General features: G+C 42.6%; 1 protein-coding gene and 1 long non-coding RNA gene across 2 annotated transcripts in view; both read left to right on the top strand.

The window, feature by feature from the left end:
• Nucleotides 1–768: 768 nt before the first annotated feature.
• sox4a (SRY-box transcription factor 4a) lies at nt 769–4,538 on the top strand. The gene has a single exon (XM_046417983.1). The coding sequence runs from the start codon at nt 1,433–1,435 to the stop codon at nt 2,546–2,548; it is 1,116 nt and encodes a 371-aa protein (XP_046273939.1). The 5' UTR covers nt 769–1,432; the 3' UTR covers nt 2,549–4,538.
• A 690-nt stretch (nt 4,539–5,228) lies between these two features.
• The window catches only part of LOC124074774, an 82,219-nt gene continuing 68,624 nt past the window's right edge, over nt 5,229–18,823 (top strand). The window contains exon 1 of the long non-coding RNA XR_006845915.1: nt 5,229–7,242. This is a non-coding gene — a long non-coding RNA (uncharacterized LOC124074774). The remainder of the gene's footprint in view (nt 7,243–18,823) is intronic.

Here is an 18,823-nt window from a genome sequence, read left to right as displayed (position 1 = left end):
TACAAAAACACTCGTGTCACTCGGTTCCGTTTGCCTTAACCGCCAGCAGATGACATCACCTGCCTGATTTAATGATGGCGGCCCAAAGCAGCCGATTAGGGGACGGAGCTTCCTGTTAACACACATGAATATACACAATGTACACTTCATCAGCTCCCTTTGGCTCTAGCCTGACATCTAGCGACACAGGCTGTAACGTGATCCCACATGACATGTACATGTCAACATAACGGGGCTGTGAGGGAGGAGGAATCTGTGTGGAGCTGCTGAGGTGACTGTTATTTCCGTGTGGCCCTGATAATTCTATACACACTCATAATATTCATAATGATTGGTTTTCATCTTTCTGGTTTACCATAATGCACTGATGTAGAGTGAAAATGAAAACACCTAGCTCGCATCTGTTTATACTGCCCACTGATGTGATGTAATGATGTGAGCTGGTGTTGTAATGATTTGTAAATAACAGGTTGGGTGAGCTGTGTTTGGGTGGGTTTACTCTCCGCTACATCCCTGCTCACCGCGCTGCAGTCTGACTAACACAACATGTTGTGGCTGCTTTTGTGTTTCCTCAGCACTTCCTTGTCCCCCTCTATTACACATGAGCTAAATTTAGTCAATACTCATCCGCATGAAAAGTAATGAAGTTCTAAGTATATCCTTGCAATCTTCTCCTTGCAGCGGGGGAGAGGACACTGTGTTCCTCTAAAACACACACACACATACACATACACATGCACACACACCAAGTTCGTCTGTCTTCCAGTGAAGTCTGACAGGAATGAGGTCAGACACACCGATCCTCATTGCACATTATTATTATTATTACCCGTTTTTTTTATTCAACCAATAGGATGGCGGGGAGGAGTGGCCTGACTGAAAAATCAGGATGGAGACAGACGCTGATTGGCCTTTATATCTCGCGATGAGAGTATAAAACGGCGAGGTTCTCGTTGTTGTGTTTACAGTAATATTACAGAGCGCTCAGGAAACAGGGAGACTATGAGAAAGCGCAGCCGCTCCATTCAACCACATGGTTCCTCAACCGCACAGACAAGCTGCGCTGCAGACAGCCAGGTTCACTTAAGGGACTTGCACTGCTGTTACTCACAGCGGCGCGTTTTGAACCTTGCAGGGCGAGTTTTCAGCCGCACAGGCAGTTGAAAGTTGCTGTTAGTTTCAGGATTTATTTTTTGTTTCCGCGTAGCGCACTGATAAAAGTTGAGAGACCAAGCGTTTCTAAAACGGGCTGAACTGAAAAGAAGATACTTGGATGAACTTTTTAGAGCTGCATTGAGCACTTGTCTGGCTTTAAAGCGCTTGAAATAAGAACAAGTGAGGAGTATTTTTGTGAAAGCCTAATAGGCATATTTTTGCGCACTTGAACTTTGTGAAAGCACTGACCAGTGTTTCCAGACACTTGGAGAAAAGGATGGTGCAACACATGAGCCAGACAGAGAGCGCCCACGCTCATTCCCCCGGCGGGGACTCCACGGACACGGGAGAAATGGACTTGGAGATGGACGCGTCTCCGACCCCCGAGTCCCCCTCCTCCGGTGAGCGCAGCGATTTGGCTTGGTGCAAAACTCCAACGGGGCACATCAAGAGACCCATGAACGCGTTCATGGTCTGGTCACAGATTGAGAGGAGGAAGATTATGGAGCAGTCGCCGGACATGCACAACGCGGAGATCTCCAAGCGGCTGGGGAAGCGCTGGAAGCTGCTGAAAGACACAGACAAGATACCGTTCATCCGCGAGGCGGAGCGGCTGAGACTCAAACACATGGCAGACTACCCAGACTACAAGTACCGACCCAGGAAGAAAGTCAAGTCGGGAAGCGGCGCGAGCAAGCAGGCGGACCGCGGGGAGAAGAGCGGGGAGCGCAGCGCCAAAGCCGGTGTGAAAAGAAGCCCCGCATCCAAAGGAGTGAGCAGGACGCACAAACAGGGGGGCGTGAAGAGCGCTCCGGGGCAGGAGTATGCGTCTCCCGGCGACCATCAGGCGCTTTTCAAATCCAGGTCAGTGTCTGGGGCTAGACAGATCCCGGAGAAACGCGCCGGGGAAGCGAGGCGCGGCCACATGTTCGGCGGGTCGGGCAGCCTGGAGAGCGGGCCTCCATCCGTGGGAGTCCCGGCCAGTCCCACCCTGAGCAGCTCGGCGGAGTCCAGCGACCCGCTCAGCCTGTACGAAGAGCAGAGCCCGACGACCAGCGAGTCATCGCACACCGCGCGCCTCAGGTACGCTCGCGCCTCCTCTCCAACACCGTCAGCCTCTCACTCTTCCTCATCTGTGTCATCCTCATCATCAGACGAAGAGTTTGAGGACGAGCGGATCGACCTGAACCCGAGCCCCGGTTTTGAGAGCATGTCCCTGGGCGGCATGGGCTTCTCCGACGCGGAGCTGGACCGGGACTTGGACTGGAGCTTCGGGGAGTGCGGTGCGGGATCTCACTTCGACTTCCCTGACTACTGCACCCCGGAGGTCAGCGAGATGATCTCAGGAGACTGGCTGGAGTCAACCATCTCCAACCTGGTGTTCACCTACTGAAAAGAACCACGGTGGAGAGGAACCACGACGTCCCCCCACGTTTTGAACTGTTCAATCCGCCCCCCCTCCCCCTGACAGGCGTGAGCGTCCAGACCACAATATTTCCGCCATTCTTTCACTGAATAAGGGAGAGTGAAAACAGGAAAGAAGAGGTGGCCTGTGTGCGCGTTGAAGCCCTGGTACGCGCCGCTCACAGACTTGGACAGCGCTTGGTGTGCTTGACGGGAACGCGCAGACGGGGGAAATGCTTAGTTTGCATTTGGACACGGAGGAGGAGGAGTGAATGTAAGCAGAGAGCAGTGAAACACACGGACTTCAGCTCAAATGTTCAACTCAATCCGCAGAGGATGAGGACTGAGACTGGACTTTGAATCTTAATGTTATTTGGGGTCGGGAGAAGGGGCATTTACTGGAGAGCTCGTCATATTGGGTTTTGTTTAAGGTATAGCCAGTTCACATTGACCATCAAGTTGCTATTCAGGTGTAGTTTTTTTCCAAACTCAAAATAGTTTCAATATCAACACGCATGCCCTCCGAGACGAGGAGGATTTTGTTGTTGTTAAATGCGTAAAAATGTTCATTGCTGCGTAATTACGCAATTTGTGTGACCATAGGACACAATTCACTATCACCAGCTTCTCTTTCAACGGCAGGACATAAAACAAAGACTGACTCAAAACTTCAGAAACCCTTTTCTGAAACCTTTTTAAACACTCAGTGCACAATTCAGGACCAATGTTCCCCGACGCGCATCCTTTCTGCCTAGTGCTTCAACTTTGTAGTTCCTCTGTGTCAGATGACGTTTTTTATATTGATGTATTTATACCGGCCAAACTTTTTTATACATAGAAGTATTGTCCTCGTACAGGTCTCGTTTGTGTTTGTGCACATACACCTGTCTGTTTCCAGCACGGAAGGGCTAGAAGTGTATCTTATTTAAAATGTCTGACGTCTCCCACTTTCAAGGAGATTTGAGTGTGTCATGATTTTCTACTTGTATTTTTGTACAAAATCTATAGAAAGGGTTTTTTTTTTCCGGCGAGTGGGTAGCCTACAACATTGTTGTTTGGATCTACATTGGTGTTTAGACGTGCAGAGGGGGGGTTGTTTGGCACAATCTGACCTCACACAGTGTTTACAGTATTTACCCACATGCTTCTTAATGGCACAGTGACTCCAGTTTCACCAGCCAAGTAAACAAAGCACCACTGAGGCTCCTAGTCTGAGTGGTGACTGTTTCCAGTATACATTGTCCTAAAGTATATGAGTGAAAGATCCCAGAGAGTCACTGTTTGGATAGAGCTAATACCTCTGTGTGCTTTTTTTTTATATCAAGATAAGTTTTATTTGAACCACTGGATGGAATTTCACACTCATTCCACTTTGCCTAGACTTTGGAGGGAGGGAGATGTATGAAGTGCTTCATCTGTTATTGCGCAAATTGCATCAAAAAATAGTATTTAACCTTTCTGTACCTGTTGGCTAAGTATAGCAGGCTAATTGTTTTCCTATATTATGGCATGGCAAATAGCATTTGTATTTCAGATTCAGGTATATGTAGCTATAGCTGTTGTGTTTAAGATTTTTAAAAGAAGAATAACATGAAGATATTTATGTAAACTGACTGTACTATAAGCAAAGATTGTGTGTTTTATGTATGATGATGATGATCAACGACAGGCACTAGGACAGCCATCTTTGGACATCGTTATGTTGAAGATGATTGTGGTCCAGGAGTTTCTTTTTCTTATTTTTTACCTTCGAGACATCTTTTCTATCGTCCTTTTCTTTTTTCATTTGTGCAATATGCTGTGTATGATCATGTTTTGTCCCATCATGCCAATATCATTTGATGTTTATAGCTCAAAACCAGCCAATGTTTGGGTCAATCACTGCCTCTCAGACCTCTGTACAGATTGTTGTTTTTTTAAAATTTGTTTTTCTTTTCTTCCAAGAAGGAAATAAAATCAGCTGGAACTGAAAAGCACAATGGGTTTTTCTCTTGTGGTTTTTCATTCCCTGAACATTTTTTTTTTTGAAAAAGCTACAGTAAGTGCCATCAACTGGTTACCTAACAGTTTTATGTAGCACTGTGGAACAAATGCAGGGATAGCTGGAGCAGTCCCTTTTCAAAGGTACAAGCATGCTCAAGAAAAAGTGAGCCTTCATTATCACATTCCATAGCTGAGCCTTATTCAGAAGATCCAATCTGAGGTTGGATGTTTACACTGTGTTTGTGCATGTGTGCACGTGAATATGCATGTGTGCGTGTGTGTGTTTGCAGTAGGTAAGTGTGCAGCTGCAGACTGTTAATCAATAGCCAGCCAGTGAATCGATAGGAGTGGTCTCTTCCTCCTTCTCGTACTCCGCCTGATTCTACACGTGCAGAAAACGTGGCTGCCATGGAAACACTGTATCCAAGAGAGAGGTTGCAATTCACTGTGTGTGTATGTGTGTGTGTGAGGGATAAGGGACACAGACTGATCCATCAGGGTGTGGTGGGGTAGGTGTGTGTGTGTGTGTGTGTGGGGTGTGGGGAGGGGGGGCGTCAGACATTTCTGCAAGGCATGACTGGAATAAAGGAGGACGACGAGGGGTGTGTGCATGTGTGTCTGGCTGTGTGTGTGTGTGCCAATGGGAGGGAGGGAGGAGGGAGCTGAGGGTGCGGACGGGGGGTGTTTGTCTGTCCTGGTGGATCGTGCAGGAGACTGCTCCCAAATCCAATTAATTCCTTCTGGATGCATTCATTTGTCTAGTACATCTGACGAGAAAGAGAGCCAGAAAAAGAGGTAGAGAGACCCCTAAGGTACAGTATTTAGTGTGTATCAATTTACGCCCTATTCCACAAGAGACATTGGTAATTATTTCCATCTCTCTCTCTGTCAGGGGAGCAGGGTCGTCTCCAGCTTTCCTCTGACATGTCGGGCTGGGTAATGAGAAAGATAAGGCATGGTCATTACACACGCCATCCCAAAGATGAGACGCTGGCCCCCAGATGGCCGCAATCAGCCTGACACCACACTGGGAATATTATGTGAGGTGTGTTTGAGGTGTCCCCGTTTTTAGTAAAAAACAAAAGAAGTCCAGTCACCCCTAGAGTCTGATGGATCCTGGGAGATAATAAAAAATCAACTGCTTCACTACTTTTGTAAGTTTGACAAAGATCAAATCTGCTTGAAATACAGACAAAAACAAACAAGCAAAAGTACAGTTCTGTGAGTCTGCTGTAATAAAATTAGACTGAGGTTTGATAGGAAATTAATTTCCTATCAAACTTCACCTGGATCCAACTGGATTTTTCTGTGTTATCTCTGAAATGTCTAACTCAAAATACTTCTAATACATAATGTGTTTTGTTTCCCCTGCAATAAAAATAACATACGTTTTTCAGCTAGTGTAGCCTACTCAAGTACAAGTTTTAGGTCATGTACTTAAGTATATCCAGATTCTGTTGATTATACTAACACTTGATTATACTTACTAGACTATACTTACAATTCTACTCCACTACAATTCAAAAAGCAAAACATAATACCCATACAGTATTTGCATAACTTTGTGTTTCCCCTTTTCTCTCCCATCTCTTCACCCCTCATGTACATTTTGTGACCCTTTGGAGGGACCCGACCCCTATGTTGGGCAAACAAAATCATTAAACTACCTATCTGTATGTAAGGTACGTATGTAACAACTCACCTGTAACTCATCTTACAAAATCATACAATAACACATCAGTTACAAGGACAATATTTCTGCAGAGCACTTTTACCTGAAGTGCATTTTCCTAATAATATTATTTATGTTTGCTTAAATATATTTAAAATGCAAGACTTTAACTTGTAACGGGCTGGTTTTAGATTGCTGCATGGGTTGTTTTACAGAAACAAAGGATCTGAATACATTCCCCTGTGTTCAACAATAGTAACTTACTTCTGCTTAATGAAAATATAATACGTTCTTCCCATGCCATCTGAGGTTATCCCTGTTTACAGCAGCCACGACGTTTGGGTGTATTTGCACAGTGTGGGAGCAGGAAAGGGTTTAATTTATACTGTTACTACACAAGTAGCACATCTGAGTCCCCAAGAATATAACAGCGATAACATACTGTATAAGATAAACATACCATAAAGTGAGAAGAGACCACTGCTCACTGCTGAGCTGATACATTACAAGTCCCTGGGAGGATATTGTTGGAATAATATAGAATATTATACTGATAAGAGAGGAGATAGAAATACCATTAAGTCCATATAAACGAGCCTCTGAACATCAGAGACGTCCTCACAGTCCCTACAGGGACAATATTGAAGCTTTATTGTGTTTTTTTTGTCGCACGCTGCCGGTGAAGTTGAAGGCGGGACACAAAGTCATAAGGCATGCACAGACAAAGAAATATACAAACACCGCTGTCATGGCATGCGCTCCAACTTTGTTTCATTCATTTCGACCAGTTGCGCTGCCGCCGTCTTTGCAGATTTGGAGGGTCGAATAAAAAACCCAGAGAGCAGGAAAGTAATCTTCCCATAGAAGTTTGGAGCTAAAAAGTTTGAGGAGTGAGACTTTAAGTTTTCCTGAGTGTGTCGGCGTTTTGAGTGGAGACAAAGGAACAGGAGCTGCACCCGTGATGTCAATGCACAAGGTTCGGAAAAAGTGGACCCAGCGAGAGTTGGAAGGAAGCGGGACTTTGGCAGGTAGGCTGAAACCACCTTTCTACTGTTAAAAACAGGCTATAGTACTTTTATTTTAAAGCATGTGTTTCTCATTTTTGTGTCACCAGAGTGTGTATTTATAGAGCTGGCTGCCATCATCAAAGAGTTTCTGTGGCTTCGAAGTTTGTGAAGAAACAGTTTCTCTCACAGGAGGTACTGCGTGCTTTTATTGTTGTGTGAAAAAGTGTTGTGGATGTAGTTTGAAGGTGATCCGAGGATGTCTGATGCTAAATCTGGACTATAAAGGTAACTTCTGACAGGCACGAATACCAGAAACCCCCGCGAAGTTTTGTCCAGTAAATCATCATGACAATTAAATGCTGTTTGGAGCGCCTGCTGACAGCTCTGGTTCAGCACAGCAAGGGCTGGACAGCGGCTGTCTGGAGCTGTGTGTGCATGTGTGTGTTTAAAACAACTGTGCGTGGATTACAGTTTGTCTGCCTAACCTCTCTGATGGGTGGGGGCTTGAGTGGACAGATGCGCAATGCACAGTACTGTACAATCAAATAGAGTGGACAGTTACAGGACAGGGTTAAATGCTGTCTGGCAGTGCAGGGGGCATAGGACATGTTTGCCCCGGGGCTCCTGACTGGATAGACCGGGTGGTGTCCCCATTAAACTTCCATCAGTAGATAAACTGTGGACTGACACAAATGGACAAATCAGAAGTAAACACATGACTGTGGCTCTTAAACAGTGGGCTGCTTCTCATAACAAACAGTATAAAGATCAATCATTGCACCTCGTGTACACATATGTCAGTCTGTGTGTCTGTCAACAACAGAGCCAGTTAAAATAAATCCTGGTGCTTTTTCTGCTTGAAGCACCAGATGCTTAGTGATTGATGATGATGTGCAAAAATGATCACGCTGGGGACATTTGCTTTTTAAAAGGGCCAGCTCCCAGAGTTAATAATAGTTTGTTAATCCTTAACTTAAAGAGGCAAAGCGTTTCAGGTGGTGTACCACAATTTAAACCACAATGTCTTGATGGAATAATAATTTTCATATAACCACTAATTGTACATTAAAGAAAAATAACCTCAAGTTTCTAAATTTATGTCAAACTTCATTCACTTTATTTTTTAATGAGCTACTAAAGAAATGATTATCATAAAATAAGATAATCCTTTATTAGTCCCATTACTGGGAAATTACAATATTACAGCAGCAAACAGGATATAGAGGGTGCAAAGCATGCAAGGATAAGGGAAGGATGTGCATTCAGAAAGAATAAGTACACAGGAAACCAGTACCTGCAGCTGTACACAGTACAGAAAAGAAAAAGACTATTTACACTAGAGTTTCTCAAATTATGATTAGTGGATGGATTAATTATTGTACAGATTTGTTTCAGGGACTAAGTATGTAGGTACTTATCCTTGCAGTAGTGTTACATGAGTGAACACTGCACAGTTTTTCATACCAATGTTCAATTACATTATGGATAACCTTATGGACTAAAGTCCCTTTCACACTGGACAAAAACCCCACCAACACCCGCTAACATCTGGCTTTTGTTTTCGGGATGAAAGGATATGATCGGCATTCATTTACGGATCAAATGAGTCCGCAGTAGTCATGGGTGTTTATCAGCTCCAGCTCCAATCAGCAATGATGAAAACATGACGCTCTGGTGGACACGCTCATTTTTGCCTCTTTTCCGAGCGATGCTCTGGTGTTCTGGATGTTTTCACATAAATAGTTTTTTATCTGTCTCTGTTCAAGCGGCACTCGAATATTGTTTATTCTGTGTTGAATCTGAAAAAAACAAAACAAAACACAGAAAGACAAAGTCATTTATGGGAATTTATGGGAAGTGCCTATTTTTAGTGGGTTCACCTGCTTTTAAAGGACTCACATATTGGCAATAATTTTAATGTAAAATGGTGTAAATTAACTTTTTCTGAATATGGGAGAGACCATTGGCAGAGATAATGTTTAACCACCTATACCCATAAATACAGAGAGTATACTTTGTTTCCCTAAGTGTGTGTGGTCCTTTTTAATCTTTCAAGATGAGAGAACAAAAGAAAACTACTTCAAGTTCACACCACCTTTGCTTCATCAAAAAGAAAAAAAATACACAACCCTTCTTTTTTCACCACATCCTCTCACCTAATAATTTTCACTCAGTCCCTTCTTGCATCAGTGTCTGAATCATTTTGTTAGTTCATTATGTTCATAACAGTTTGTCTAGGCAACATGAGTGCAAGGAGAAGAGAAGTCGTGAGTACAGACAGTGGCAAATTGCAGCATGTCCTCACAATACGTGCTCACGAACGCTGTAGGACACACAAGAGACAGTAGCACTCCACCTACATCCAGACATGGGCCTCAGTGTGCATTCAGATGCTGTGGCACACTATGAACAACACACAGAGAAGTTATTGTTAAGCACTGTTCTGAAACAGTTTAGCATGATAGAAGAATTCTGACTCATACTGGTAGGTGTTGTACTGTAGTATGCTTGAAAAAATAGGGACAAGTTCTGAGAACACTGAGGCCTGGATCATAATTTCTAAAGGCTTACGTGGCAGAGTGTACAGTCTGGTTTGTACAGAACTAGAACACTGCAAATGCTGTTTTGTGAGGAAATACAAAGGCCGAATCATTTATGTATTTATCTCCTCAGACGTGGAACAGACATGGTACTTTTGGATCTCTGGTCTGGATCATATTGGCATGAAATATAAAACCTTGTCCCGAGACAAGCGACCTACATGCAGCTTGAATTTAAATGCTCAAATTGGAATGTGTCATTGTTACTGTGACACAGCCTAAATTACATCATCTTCTTGGACAGCTGTCATAATTTCAGTGCTCAGCTTGTCTGTTCCAGTGCCAACACGGAGGACAGCAAAATGAATAATGGAATAAAAAGAAAGAATTGTGACTTGTTAAGTAGGTTCAGTCCACTTTAATTTAAAAAAAAAAATCTTACATTTTGTTTACATCCATACAGCTAAATGTACATACAGCTGGGAAAAGCGCAGTGTTTGTCACCTGACAGTGGTGTGTCCAGCTGAGCTGTGCCTCCCATGGAACGTAACTGCCACTGTTTGTGGGTGGGAAGCCGGTGAGGGATCATTCAGGGGTAGCGTGAATCTCTGAAACCTGGTTCAGCTCTTTGACTGTAGGTGGAAAGGTGCAGCAGGTGACTCCTTGCGCATAGCAGGTGGTCTGTCAAATTTCATTTTCATCCACTTCAAAGTCACCAAATTTAGAGGTAGATGGTTTTCACTGAACATTGTTGAGATAGGAATCACAGCTCAGGTAAACTGAATACAAAAACATATGTGATGACTTTGCAAAGATGTGTCTTTTTGATTCTACTATCAGCCCAAGCTTGGTGGTGCTGGCTGCATTTAAGCAGAAGGCACGATGGTGTGAAGACAGACATCTAATAAATAGGATATGTTAATCAGCTCCAGTAGTAGGATTGCAGGTCCATAGGGGCCTGAGGTGGTTGGAAGGCTGTCAATACCAGACGGAGGCAGACAGACTAATACCTGAGCTAACTGTTCAGGTGTTGTGGGTTGTTTTGCTCTCAGTGGATCAGTGGTATCTCTCAGATGAAAGTTTTTCATGAAACACAGCCATAGGAGACATGATGACAATCTTGCTTGTCCTTTCCTTCAGCTGGCTGCCCACTGAGCAGCAAAACAGCGAGGCTTAGAGCAGAGACAGACAGAAATGGAGCATGGTGAAGATGCTGTTGATTACTAAACCTAAGAACTGGTTGTGAAGCTCTGAGCTACCTGTGTGGTTCTTGGGAAGAAAATCCTCATGCTATTTGAGGGATGATGGTGGACATTACAGTCTGAATTCACTCTTCAGCCGTTCATCTGTGAGAGATGATGGGAAAGCAGTTCCTTTTAGAAGTCAGTCCTCTATGTTTCCTGCAGGTTTCTGTGCTTAGTACAAAGTTATTATCCTTGTGCCATGGTGAGAGACTGTCCACTTCCTTCTCATCAATGGACTCAAATGCCAGACAACCCTTGAAAATTGCATATAATTACTTTTTTGCCATACAATAATCAGATAAGCATGACACAATAGCATTTAGTTACTTGTGCACTCATGCTACAAAGTGTGGTGTTGTGCGCTTTCCATCATTCTCTACTCCTGCCTTGTGATGGCTTAAGAGCCCCACTTCAAGTGAGGTGTTATACGCCCCAATAATTGCTCAGTGTTTGTGCCAACCACAAAATTACGCAGCTTCACGGGAGCATTGCAGGAGGCACAGTCTGATGCTCAGGCAGCAGAGGAGGGGAAAGAGCAAAACATTTCTGCGAGCACAAAAGCAAGGGAGCAGGAGAGTGAAGAGCCAAGAACGCAAACTGCCGCCTTTACATCAGCAGCCATACTGATGGACTGGATGAGATCAGGTACAGTAGAGTGGCTCTTACAGTTAATGTTGCAATTATAATATTTACTAATATTTACTTACCAATGCTAACGCAGGGAAGAAAAAGAAGTCTTTTGGACATTGTCCTAGCCGTTCTATACGAATAGGATTTCTTTATGACCTTGTGAATTGAAATTCAGGCCAGTGGGTGCATTGTTCAAAAACAACAGTAGTGAGGGCAAGAGAGTTTGTGAAGTTTCGTCAGTGCTTGAGCCAAGGGTGAAACGCTGCAAAAGGTCACTTTTGTTCAAATATTTGCAGGGTCAGGGAGCAAAGAGATGTATATTTTTTTTTACACGGAATCTGAATGCCGTTCTGTTGTGACTTTCGAGAGGGATAGGTTGTTTTGATTTTTTGCCGCTGCCTTAATAGCAGTTTAAAGTTCAAATATAGACTTTTGAAGCCCATTCCCAAATGAGGCCCCTGTGGCTATGGCCATGCTTCTGAGTGAACACTGAAATGAGTCCACTCAACAGCAAAAAAAAAAAAAAGAAGAAGTATTGCTACTCATTATGGTGACTCGAGGCAGTGAGTGTAATCTGTTTCCCTTTTTTAGCATTATTTTGTTGCTTCCAAATTGGCTTATTAAGGACACTCGCGTGTGTACCACAGTGACCTCTGCACGTTAACTTCAGACGTTGCATTGACCTGTGGGGAGCTTTTTAGCCTGCGAAATCCTCAAACAACATGAAAATGCTCTGTGGGGAAAAAAAAGAGAAAAATATGTATTCAAAACTACCTTTCACATTGATGATGGATTTAGCTGTGCAAAGCCACCTGTACATATATACCATTTGTCTCAGCAGCCTCTGTGTCACTAATTCAAGAGGTAGTCATGGTTTGTCAAATCATTTTTAACTGGATGCATTTATTTAGAACTGGCAAGCGAATTAGCAGATGTGTACAGGAGAGAGAAATTGTGTTATAATCTTTCCATTTTCTCATTTGTCGTGCCCATGCCTGTCAGCAGCAGTTAGGTGCAGGGTAATGATTTGTAATTGTATACTTCCCTCTGCCACCAATTTCAGACCGTGGTAAACTGATGGTTAGCTCTGTCAAGGAATTTGAGTGATCATTCCTGTTCTCTCGCTCCTCTTGGCCCAAACTGAGGTGAAAAAAGTCCAATCTGTTCTTGGATTGAGTAAAATGTTAAAATTTAAGCATGAAAGTGAGGTAAAGGCAAGCATTTGTGGACCCATATGTGCAAATGCTGTGTACTTGTGCATTTAAGTGTGCGTGTGAACACATGTGCATTGCTGCACGTCTGGGGGAACTGTGAGATATGTTGTTGTGACATGCCTTGTCTTCCGTTTTGTAGAAAAACAAAGACAGTCGCTGCTGGATCCAGACAGCATAACTAATTAGTCACAAACACACACACATGCACTGACACACAGCATGGATACATGCGGCAGCCAGCGAGTAGGATATGATGTCACCTCCATAACCATAATTACCCATCATAAATCATGTGATGTGACACCCTGTCACAGAGTGAATGGGTGTCCTATGTGCCAGCCAGGGATGGCTGCACTTTACTGCTGGGTGCCACCATACTGTGGACTCAAGAACGTGTTTTGACATTCATTTTTCTTCACTCAATGCAGGTTCCTGAATGATACAAAGTGTTCTTTTATGGTTCTGTTGCTATCGTTTAGTAACAGTCAGTGTGGGTCTGACAGCACTACGCACAGTGGGGATTTTCTCCTGGTAGCTGTTTGTCTCTATGGACTGTACAGCATGAGGGAAAGTTAAACCAGTGTGGATCGTCTGGACTGAATATTTAATAATGTTAATGAGTTGATAATACTCAAATTTAAACAAGAAATTCAGTTGTTTGGTTACATTCCAGTTTTTTCTCCTGTTAGAGCAACATTTTTCACAGGACACGATATTAGCAGCATTAACAGTACACTGATTATTTTTTGAAATTCCTTATGTTATCCCAATTACTAAACCCAGTATTACTAAGTTACTCTGACAAATCGGAGGGTGACTTGTTTGCTGTCCAGGAGTTTGACTGATATTGTTTTATGCATGCTCAGAGAACAGGCTGCTGTGGAGCTCGTGGGTGGAGATGTTAACAACTACAAAAAAGTGAGACTTCAGACTCCCTAGAAATTAAAAATGGTCTTATTAAATGCTGAGTTGTTTTAACTGCCAATTAGCTTCCAGTAGTTTTGCCTACTTTTGGTTGATAGGTCTTGAGTTGAGGGTGGAGTGTGCTAAGCTAATGTTAGGTGTTGGTGTTAAGTAAATACCTCCCAACGTTGCTTTGGCAGCTTGTTAAACCACCATGTTGTGTTTTCTATTTGTAGACACGATGAGAAGATACTCATGCACAGAGGATGTGATGTGTGGGCACAGCGTCTTCAGAGTTTATATGGAGTTTGGATGGAGCTGAGCCTAATATTGAAAGTAACCAGTGATATACTTTATTTTGCTGTTATCAAGACTGGCAGGCTATGAGCACTAGATCACCGTTGTGCACTTTTTGGTGGAGCAGCCAACTTTCATATAGTGCTGGCAGCCAATATTTACTTACATCTGTAAACAACAACAGCGCAGTGGCATCTGGTTGTGAAGTCAGTAGGACGTCAGTGTGCTGACACTGAGCTGACAGAGAGCAGTAAGTGTGTACATTGTGTTAATGCTCATAAGTTAATAATAAAGCCTACACCCAGTAAATCATGTTTCACAACTACTGGGGCTATTCCTCCTTACTACTCTCATGTGGATATTCAAGCTACTGGTGTGCATTTAACTAACATACGTGTAGTCTGATGAAGAGAGACAGAAAAGTAGACCCCGGGTCTGCCCCGAGGTTTCTGCCTTCTAAAAGGCAGTTTTTCCTCGCCACTGTCGCCAAGTGCTTAAGTTCATGGGGGAATGTTGGGTCCCCTATATTACAAAATTTAATTAAAGAGTTTGGTCTGGACCTGCTCTAATTGGAAAGTGTCATCAGATAACTTTTGTTGTGAACTGGCGCCATATAAATAAACTGAATTGAATTGGATTGAAAAGTAGACATCATATTATGCACACAAGACTTCTTCTCTATTATTACTTCATGGAGACATAATGCCTGATAGAATATTTCAACCATGTCAACACTCTTTGTCTTTGTCAGACATGTATTATATACACACATTTTGTTGATTCATTTGCTAAATCATAATATAAGATGGGAGACAACAAGCAAAGAACTGTAATTTAAAAAGCTTTACTTATTGGTGCACTTGTACATGTGGCTGGCATCAAATTTGGACTAAGAACATGTTTTCAAAAATCAGTGAAATTGATGAGGTAAAATCAATATATTGTCTTTGTACTGCTCAAATGCACCTATGTCAAAACAGATTCACAATGACCCTACATTTTTGGAGGTTGTGGTTGGTAAATAAGTAATGTTTTCAAGTAATAAGTAATATATAATGAGCAATCAATTAAATTTTGCACTTGCTGTAATACATATTCATGCATACTCGTGTGGAAGTCAAAACATCACATGAGAATTAATTAAGCCGGTGAAGTATTGAATAGTACTGTTATCAAGTATTAACTTTGATATTTCATCCTGCACAGTAAAAGGTGAATGAAAATGAAGGTACAGTGAATAAGCTCACCCGTGGATGTAAATGTACTGAGGAGTATGTGGCTGTATAGTATGTGTGTTTGTCCTTTGTGTCAATGTAAGAAAGTGTCCTTGCTTTATGGAAGAACAACACGGCGAGTTTTCATTCCCTGTGGATAGGCACACATGTAGCACCCACACACCCACACACACACACAGAAGCAAAACTGCTGACGGTGCGGAATAGAGCAGCTTCCCTGTCACAAAAGCCCTTGAAGTGTGGAAGCAGCTCCAGCAGTCCTTCTGCTGTTTAAGTCAAACCCACACCTCCACTTCCCACACCTCCTCCTACTCCTCCTCCTCCTCTTCCTCCTCTTCTCTACATCTCCCTTTTTGTTTTCACACTAATTCAGTGCATTAACTTGACTGTTTTGGCTCTCATCAGAAACAATACTGTCAAAGTAGTTGTATAAAATGTAAATTTCCAACAGCCCAAACAGTTTATACATTCAGGCCGCACCGAGATGATAAATTGCTCTCTTTCTCCCAAACCACTGAGAATGTTTGCAACCCCCTGCCTCCTTCCCCTCCACTGCCGTCTGTCTGCCTCCACCCCTCTCTGACATATAGACTCATGCACATCCTTCTTTCTTTCAAACACAATCCACTGCTCCCCTCACATATACTGTAGCTTACACGCTTGATCAAATATACACAAAGAGTCACAGAGCTATATTCGTTTGCTCCTCGCGGCGTTTTTTTTTTTTTTTTTACTTGTGTAATCTTTCCTTATATAAGTGGACTGGAGGCAGACGGGGTCATTGCATCTGATACAATGTACTCAGGAGAAGCACTCAGGTTTAGTTTGTGTGTCACGGCGTGTCTAGACGCTGATCAAGGTTGAATATTGGCAAACTTACGAGACTTGACACAGAAGCTCTTCAGAGGTTTGCATTATTCTCTTATTTTAAGAAGAGTTTGGCAGAAAAATGAGGGGTGTTCAGGTTGAGCATGAGCAGGGATGTAGCTGATAAAGGAAAAAGCCAGACTCTGTGACCTGCAGTACATAAAGAACATCATGGGGCATACAGCTGCCAATAAAACACAGTACAGCCATCTTGAACTCTTTTAACAAGCATCTCGATGTGCTTTATGTTTTAGGTGTTTGTCATTAAGAATTAATTAAGAATTAAGAATCACTTTGTTGGCAGTATATATGTTTTTACTTACATACACCGAATTTGTCTTCTGCATTTGACCCATCCTTAGTTGAACACACATGCAACACCCAGCAAATGACATGTAGTGGAACCCACAGGAGCAGTGGGCTGCACAAAGCGACTGGGGAGCAAAATTGGGGGTCAAGTGCCTTGCTCAAGGGCACATCAGCTGGCTAAAGGAGGGGGGGAGCATTTTTCACATTAATCACTCCACCACAAATTTTTCCTGCCCGTCCAGTGGGGGAATTGAACCAGCCAGTTCTCCAACCTGCTCTAGGCCACAGCTGCCCTCGTCACACTGCTTGACACATCTTTGGCATGTAGGACACTTTAGAAGATATATCATTTCACTTTAGAGTTCTCCTGAAATCAGAGTTCTTACGTCAATAACAGAATATAAGACCATTTTGTAGCTTTGTGGGTTTAATCCTGTGGGAAAAGTGTTTTACCAGAAGTGTGTGCTGATTTTGTAACCTAAAAGCTGGGGTCTATTAATCCAAATGTGATCTTGAATTTCCCCTTTGGGGATCAATAAAGAATTATCTTATCTTATGATCACGGTGTCAAAAACTGAATCAGACACACAAATACTTGTTTTATTAGCCGTTGCTGGATAATGGCTAATTGTGTGGCAAACAGTACTTACAGAAATATATGTGGCTCTCTGTCAGTTTGACATGATAAGCTTAGTGTGAAAAATAACACAATACTGTTTAATATTATTGTGGAATCTTAAAGTGATTGTACAACAGAGTTGTAAATTGGGATTATGCCATGAAAAGTGTCTGATGAGGCCACACTTGTCCAGTTAGCGTGCTGAAAGTGAAGATAATAATAATAAAAGACTATGCTGGACAAATGTGGTAGATGTACTGAATTTTAATGAATGTACTTTACACAGGTATTACTGAGAGAAATTTGTCAAAAAGCTCATTCATATCTTGTATAGTAAATCTATGGAAATCTATCCCAGAATACACTATAAAGTTAAAAGTATTGGGACACCTGACAATTACACCAATGGGGACTTTGGCAGCATTATATTCTAAGTGCATGGACATTGGTGTGGAGTAGGTCCCCCCCTTTGCAGCTCTGGCAGCTTTTGCTCTTCTGGGAAGGCTTTTGCAGGATTTTGGACTGTTTCTGGGGTGGTTTTTGCCCATTCATGCAGCGTTTGTGGGGTCGGGCACTGGTGTTGGACAGGAGGGCCTGGCTCGTGGTCTCTGTTCCGGTTTGTCCCAAAGGTGTTTGATGGGGTTGAGGTCGGACCTCAGTGAGGGCCAGTCACATTCTTCATCACTGAATTCATCCAACCATGTCTTTATGGACTTTGTTTTGTGCACTGGGACACAGTCAAGCTGGAATCGAAAAGGGCCTTCACCAAACTGTGCCACAAAGTAGGAAGCATAGCATTGTCCAAAATGTCTTGGTATGCTGATGCATTAAGATTTCTCTTCACTAAAAAACAGCCCCATACCACACCTGAATTCAATAATAAAGAGGTGTGGCTGGAAATTTTTGTCTATATAGTGTACTAATAGTATAAAGACTGCAAAATAGTAACTTCTACTTGCACTTCTACAGTAACTTCTCATTCTGCTGAGGCTTTTGCAGTTTTCCTGAAAGAGACCATCTATGTGTCAGACAGCATGTTCATTACTGAACAGCTTTTCTGTGTTTTCTGCTGCTGATGTCCTACCTTTCTGTTGTTGCGAAACCTATCAGCTTCTGTCAGCCAGGAGTGTTTTCAACAAAAGCTTTCATGAAGTGGCTGCTGGTTGAGTCACTACTTGTTGGTAGAGATTGATGCAAAAATAACTTAATTTATAGAAAATATGGCCTTTTCTACCTTTCGTCTAGAATAAGTAACCAATTGTTATTTTTTTCTTTGTGTTATTGCCAGCAATATTATAATAGTGCTTTTAATACATGTTACTCTATCAGAAAATGATTAATTAATGCTTAAACATTGCTTCCAAAAAACATATACCTACATTTTTCATCATCATATGATAAATGGTATATTCTTCTAAACTCAAATGTTGGTAAGTAGGTTTGCTTTTCCCTCCACCGTATCACTGATTAGGAGAGGAAGAGAAGGAAGGATTTGAAAGGAGGAGTAAAAACGAAGAAAGTCCTCTCCTCCTGTGCTTCTATACACTGAGTGGAAGGATATATTTTCCAGATGGAAAGCTCTATAAGAGTACATAGGCATAGTGCAAGGCACAAGGCAAAAAAAACAAAAAAAAAAACATGTAAGTAAAGTGCAGGAGAGAGAGAGAGAGTAGATGGGTGTGCAGAGAGCACATCTGTAAAAGCCATTTCTCTATAAGGTATGGAGAGGAAGAGGGAATAAAGA

This window comes from Scatophagus argus, chromosome 17, assembly GCF_020382885.2.
Source record: "Scatophagus argus isolate fScaArg1 chromosome 17, fScaArg1.pri, whole genome shotgun sequence".
In the NCBI taxonomy this organism is placed as follows: domain Eukaryota; kingdom Metazoa; phylum Chordata; class Actinopteri; family Scatophagidae; genus Scatophagus; species Scatophagus argus.
The sequence above is the reverse complement of the archived record's forward strand: the minus strand, read 5'-3'. Positions and strand labels throughout refer to the sequence as shown.

Excerpts from the sequence above, each read along its gene's own strand:
- sox4a (XM_046417983.1), top strand. The coding sequence starts at position 1,433 with ATGGTGCAACACATGAGCCAGACAGAGAGCGCCCACGCTCATTCCCCC.